Here is a 6,328-nt window from a genome sequence, read left to right as displayed (position 1 = left end):
GACAGCGGGCGGGGGTCCGAGGACAGACTCTGTCCAGGTGGGGTTGTGAACCTCGACCCTGAGTCTCCGATTTCGCGTCTCTGCGTGATTCTCTCCAGAGTCCCAAATGTGGCTTTCCTGCCTGGCGCCCCCAAGTCCATCTCCAGGGAGTTTCTGGGAGTGTGGCTGGACGGTCGCCTGTGATGCACTTGTCCCCCTCTTCCCTACAGACCCCCAGGAGCTAGATCCCCGCTGCAAGCTCAGCTCCCCGCGACTCCCGCTCACACCTACGGAGTCACAGCCCCCTTCCCACGACCTCTTTGTGGGGGAGAAGGGAGGTCATCAGGCTAGATCAGGGCCTCCATGCGCCCCAGGGGTCAGCACCTGCCCATGTGTGGGCACCTGGGCCTCCGTTTCCCCAACTGTACAATGGGCTACCCAGCCTCAGGGTTGCCAAAGGCCCCTTCTAATTGCAGGGCCTTTTTACAGTGCGGCCGCCGGAGCTCCTGTCACCCTCCAGCCCACGGAGGCTGAGTCTGGATCCCCTGTCTTCTGAGACGTCCCTGGTGCAAACTCCTCTCTGTCCCTGGGGCTTCTCCTCAGTGTGGAGGGAGGCAGGAGTCTCCTTTTTCTCACCACCTGGAGATGGCGAGAGTGAGGCCCAGGGGCCCCTGGGAACTGGAATAGATGGCGGGAGGGCTCCTGTAATCAGAGAGACCCCCAGGGGACTAGATCTCTCCAGTGGGGTAAGGTCAGGGCTGGGGGTCTGGAGGGGCCAGACCAGAACCTAGAGGATGCCCTGTCTTGTGGGCCAGAGTTGGGTGCAGAGTCCAAAAACCAGCCTCAACCCCTTCCTGCTTCCCCAATGCCTCTGCCCCGCCCACTGCCCCCAACCCTTGTCCACTTGCTAGAAGATGAAAGGGATGGGTCAGGCATTCGGTTTGCGGGAGCCCCTAGTTACCCCCATCTCAGCGGGTTGCATCAGGGCTCAAAGCTGAAGGAATAGGGGAGGACACAGTCAGGCCGTCACTTCCCCTTTGGTACAAACCTTTTGGGCAAACCGCAGCCCCAGCTTTGCACCTGCCTCCGGATTCCCTGGCCCCTGTAGACGTGGCTACACATTGGAGATGCGATTTTCTGAAGCAAGACTAGGTTTGGCTCTGGAACAGGGTCCTTTCGGTGCCTCAGTTTCCCCTTCTCTGGTGTGGGAGGGGGTGCCCTCCAGCCTGCCCAGCTGGGGGCTGGAGGCGGCTCTATGCTGACCACAACAGCCAGGGAGAGAGCGGGCCTGAATGATCTGGGTCCCCAGCCTGAAGTGGCCTGATCCAAGTCCTGGGGAGGGATAGAGTTGAAGAGGACCCCTGTTAGTACTCTCTGCTTAGGGCTCAGCATTTAGTAAGTGCCTGCTGTTTACCCAGCATATTCTCCTCACTCAGCCCCAGACAGGAGGAAGTCAAATCATAATTTTTCTGGGTGTCTCTGGCCTAAGGTGGGGAGTAGTGGCCCTAGAGCTCCCCGCTTCATTCCTACATCAGCCCAAGTGCTAACTCCCGCCCCCTGAAGTGTCGGTCCCTAAACTTTCCAGTTCCAGGGTTCAGGTATAATTTCTGGAGTTTACGTAATTGCACCCATCTTCCAGGTGGGAAGAGAGGGGCAGGTCCGAACAGTTGCGTACCCCACTCCCTGTGCAGATGCTGAATCTGGGGGGAGGAAAGTGGCCGCACAGAGCCCCAGCCTGAGCTCCTCAATCTCACCCTCCAACAATCACAGATAATTAAAAATAATCGTGAGATCTAAAAATCAATCAGCCGCCATAAAACGCTAGCATCCCAGGCTCAAGGAAGGGCAGACCAGGTGCCGGCTGGGGGTCTCTATGGGTGGGAGGATACCAAGGTGGAAGGAAGTTCCCCCAAATGCCAACGTGGGGGAGCTCCTCAGGAGCTGGGATTATGCCGGCTTCCTTTTTAATGTATTTTCTACATCTTGATTATCGTGTTCATTTTAATAGCAAGCGTGTGTGGCTTTTCTAGCAGGGAAAGCATCCATTTTGAAAGAGAAGAGGAGGGTCGGGGACTCTGAGAGGACGGGGGCCTCTCACCTCTGCTGCCTCAGGACACCCTAAGGTAGCCACAGACCCGTTTCAAAGCTCCCTAGACTTGGAAGGGGCAGCCCAGCCTGGTCGACCCAGCCCTGTCCAGATCTGCGAAGCCCCTCACCCCTCTCTTAGGCTGATGGAGACTTGGACTCCCCCAGGGATGGGGATCTCACTCCTGGTAGGGGCTGTGGTCCTGCTGGGAGATTGAACAGAAATTTGCTTGCCCCAAGAGAGGGAGTGTGGCCCCCTGGAGCCCCCAGCCTGTTTCTCCCCATCAGCAGCGGCCTTTTAGTAATTAGTAAAATAGATTTGAGCCGGCCACGGGGCAGGCCCAGATCGATCCTGGGTCATTAGGCAAATTGTGGGCAGGGGGAGGGGTGGGCTGGATGGGACAAGAAGTCCCTCTTCCCTGCCCCACAGGGACCTCAGCCACCTCGAGGAAGCTCTCTGGCCTCAGTATCCCCTCCAGGAAACTTAAAGTTTGACTCCCAGAGCCTGAGTCTGTGCCTGGGAGTGGGGGAGGAGGACCTTAGTAGGTGCTGGGCTGCCCCAGACCAACGCCCACCCTCTCTGTGCCTGGCCTGCCTCTGGGAGGAGTCAAAAAGGGCAGCCTCTGATCCCGCCAGCGTCTGGGCTTGGAGAGTCCCACGAGTGGAGGGGAGGATTGGGGGGCTCCACCCACGCCCCAGGAGCGCGCACTCTCCATGGCTTCAACCTCCCTAAACCGACCCCCTAAGCTTGAACCCCCTCTTTAATCCTCTACCCCTCCCCCACTTTTGGACATACCACCTTTCCTTTTGTGACTGACTCTCCCATTGCAGCTACAAATATCAAAGGCAGAGTTAGACACCTCAAGTTTTCCTTTCCTGGGGCTCCCCCAGAACCCTCCACGGTGCGCCCCCAACTGACTTTCTGATTCGATTTGTCTCCCACCGAAATGAAAGCGTCCGGGCTCTGCGCACCCCTCCCTGCTTTTATTAAAGCGAGGTTTTACTAAAAGATGGCAATGAATGCCCGCCCCACCCAAGCCCAGCCCCAGCCCTAGATCCGCCCTTCTCCCACTCCCGGCCCCCGAAACCTGCGGGCGCCCCAAATCCCGGCCTCCGGCGCCTAGTGTGTGGCAGGAGTTCTCCCTCTGGACTCCAGCCGCCTTCGTTCGGGCGGGGTCCAGGGATTTTATTTAGATTTGGGGGGAGACTCTGGGCTTTTCCGGCCTGGCGGGGGTCCCGGCAGGGCTGAGCGCGCAGCTCCCGAAGGTTCCACGTTGGCCATGGGGACGTCCTGAGCTCCCCACCCTGGGCGCGACTTTGGGGTTTCGCCCCTGGCGGGCCCGACGTCCCGGATTTCCTGCCCCCAGTTGCGGGGCGCCTGGGCAGCTCTGGCCGGCGGGTGGATGCTCCCGCGGGCTCTTCGGCGACAGCTGTGCCCGATCGATCCCCGCGCCCGCCCGGGCTCCGTTGCCCCCGCCGCGGCAAGAGGCTCCATCGAATCCTCATCGCTCTCGGGCCGCGCCGCCCGCCTCGCGCTGGGCAAACACTGCGCTTGTTTGCACCGGGGCACCGGGGCTGGGCGGCCGCGTTTGGCCGGGGAGCGGAGGGGGTGGTCCCTGGGGCCCCGCGTCCTCGTCCTCTCCCTCAGCAGCCTGGCCTCCGTCCTCCCGGAGTTCTGGGACACAATTAGAGGAGGGGATTCCACGCCCCCTTCTTGGAGCTCTGGCGGGCAGGCGCCGGAGACGGCCGGGCGTAGGACTTCGGCCGCATCGCCCGGGCCGCGCCTCAGTTTCCCCATCTAGAAAGTAACACCCTGGGGCCGGGGCATCCGAGGGCGCCCGAGGGGAGGGGAAGGGTCCGGGCTTAGGCGGGAGACCTGGCTGCTCTCCTCTCGCGGCCTCCGCCTGCTTTGCTTCCTCTGCGCCCGGCCCGACCGGTGCAGGTCACAGAGCCGGGCTGGGGGCTGAGGAGCAGCGGGAGGAGTCTGGGGACAGGAACGCGCCCCCCCTCACAGGCCTGGACCCCTCCTCACTGGGCTCCGTTGGAATCGTCTCCCCGCAGCGTGCGCTCAGGAGAAAACCAGTTCGTTTGCTGCAGTTTGGGAAAATGGGGCTTGGCGGCGAGGGGCGCGGGCTGCAGCCCCCGGGAGGGTGCGCGGGAGGGGAACGGCCTGGATCAGGGGTTGGGGGCCTGGAGAACGCCCCCGTCCCGGGCTAGGCTGACCGCCTGGGGACTGGGCGCTGCAGCCTCGGACTTCCCCGAAGCAACGAAACCCGCGTTGGGCGCCGCGCTCCGAAGGGGCCCAATCGTCGGCCCCGCGGCGGGGTTCGCGGCCCCCGCAAATGAGCGGGATCCCGGAGCTGAGTTAAACCACCTGAGCGCCCTCCCTGCCCTGCCGGAAGACGGGCTCCTTTGACCATTAAACATGTAAATATCTAGATTTAATTCTCTTCATACTCCTCCGGGATGGAGGCAACCCGCGGATCCTGGAGCGGGGCTCGGCGGCCCGCGGTGAGCTGGTTTCCGGAGGCCCCGGGTTAGGCGACCCGAGCAAGGCTGCAGCGGAGCTGCCCTCGGAGCGTCTCCAGGGCCGCCGGCTCTGCGGGACCCGAGCTCGCCGGCTTGGACACCTGGGAGTGTCCACTCTGCACCCTGAAAGCTGAGACGAGACGACAGGCGAGTGGGGGGAGGACAGGCCTGGGGGCTCCCACTTCGCAGACGCAGAGACAGAGGCCCTGGTCGGGAGTGAGGAGGACCCCGCCCTGGGATGGTCTGAGGGGCGTCCCCAGGTGGGTTAGGCTGGGCGCATCTGACTCTGAGCCTCACCTGGGCCTGGCCTGTTCCGGGCAGGGATGGCGCCTCCGTTAAGGTGCCGTTTATCAGGACACGCCCGGGCCATTTCTGCTGGGTCAGGAAGCGGGGAGGGCAGGGCACCCCCTCTCCCAAAGACTGACCAACGCCCACGTCCTTGCCTCTCTCTTTGGGTCTGTCTGGCCTCCTGGACCTCTGGGTGGGGAGGGGGTGTTGGACTGGGGAAGGGGGAAAGGGGAAGGAATTCACAACTCCCCAGACAGAATCTGCAGACCCGGGAAGCGGGAGGGGAACCAGGTCATTCCCTGGATTTAACTTCTCAGGTCACTCCTGCTCCCCTGCCCCCACCACGCTAGAACTGCTGCCTCAGCCCCTGTCCCTTCCTCTGGGGCCCCCATAGTTAGGGAGGGGAAAAGTCATCCCCATCCCACTGAGATCAGGACTGGGGAGGCGGCAGTCCTCCCTTCCTGGAGGAGGAGTCCTGAGGTTGGGTTTTGAAGGATGTGTAGGAGTCCAAGTCAGGTAGGCCAATGGAAGGATGAAAAGACTCCGTGTGATCTGAGGAAGAGGCCGTGGGGCTGGGGAGGCGTCTGGCATTAGCCCAGTTTCCGGGCCCTCACAGGACTTCATTAGGGAATGTTTGTTGAATGAGTCAATGAGATAAAACTGAACCAAGCTGGAGTGTGTGTGTGTGTGTGTGGGGGGGGGATGTGTTCAATTCCAGGCTCAGGGGGGGCTTGGGCCTTCTCTCCCTGGCTGTGAGGCCAAGCAGGGAGGGTCCCAGGTGGCCTTTAGAATAATCCCCCGGCCCGGCAGGTTAGTATGTACCCGGGGAGGCCATCACAGGCGTGGTGGGGTAGAATGACTCAGCCCTCTCGGCGCTGTGGGGCGTGTGTGTGTGGTGAGGGTGGCTGGGGCAGCTTTTGTCCCTGGGCCAGCAGGTGAGGCACCTTGTGCTAGAAGCTTGTTTCTCCCTTTGTTCAATCAGCAGCCTCCTTCCGGGATCACCAGGGGTGGGGGTGGTGTCCCCAATTCCTTGGGGGAGGGGTGCATCCTGCAGGTCCCCGCTCTGTCTCCCGCCCCATCCCCACTGTATCTGCAGGGAGCTGGGGGTGGGGGTACTTTGAGGAAGCAACTCTAATTATTCCCATTTTTCAGATAAGGAAACTGAGGCACAGGGAGGTCCTGAGATGTGCCTTAGGCCCCCAGTCAGTGAGCTGACCTCAAGCCCGAGGGACTGGGCGGCCTAGAGCTGAGTCCCAACACGCTGAGTCCCAGTGTGTGCATGCTGTGTGGACATGCTGTGCATCCAGTCCGGCTGGCGGTGGAGCCGGTCTCTGGAGAGGGTTGGCCACACTGGGAGTCTCAGCCGAGTTCCTGGTGGAAACGCGGATCTCAGTTACACAGAACGTTCCCTGCACCAGGGTCCCCCTCCCACCCAGCCCTTCAGACG

At 61.9% G+C, this 6,328-nt stretch overlaps 1 protein-coding gene and 1 long non-coding RNA gene across 2 annotated transcripts in view; both read right to left on the bottom strand.

Annotated features, from left to right (window-relative positions):
* ONECUT3 (one cut homeobox 3) overlaps window positions 1–3,834 on the bottom strand; it is a 29,427-nt gene extending 25,593 nt beyond the window's left edge. The window contains exons 1-2 of the mRNA XM_011964111.1: window positions 3,770–3,834; window positions 1,598–1,679 (exon numbers count right to left, since the gene is read on the bottom strand). Coding sequence (XP_011819501.1) covers window positions 1,598–1,679; window positions 3,770–3,834 — 147 coding nt within the window. The remainder of the gene's footprint in view (window positions 1–1,597; window positions 1,680–3,769) is intronic.
* Window positions 3,835–4,483: 649 nt separating this feature from the next.
* On the bottom strand, window positions 4,484–5,072 carry LOC105527629. Its single transcript, XR_001004252.1, has 2 exons — window positions 4,891–5,072; window positions 4,484–4,716 (listed from the first exon to the last, which is right to left on the bottom strand). It is a non-coding gene; the product is annotated as an uncharacterized LOC105527629 (long non-coding RNA).
* Window positions 5,073–6,328: the final 1,256 nt, after the last annotated feature.

This window comes from Colobus angolensis, unplaced genomic scaffold, assembly GCF_000951035.1.
Source record: "Colobus angolensis palliatus isolate OR3802 unplaced genomic scaffold, Cang.pa_1.0 Scaffold64, whole genome shotgun sequence".
In the NCBI taxonomy this organism is placed as follows: domain Eukaryota; kingdom Metazoa; phylum Chordata; class Mammalia; order Primates; family Cercopithecidae; genus Colobus; species Colobus angolensis.
This window is presented reverse-complemented; position numbering and strand designations above follow the sequence as displayed.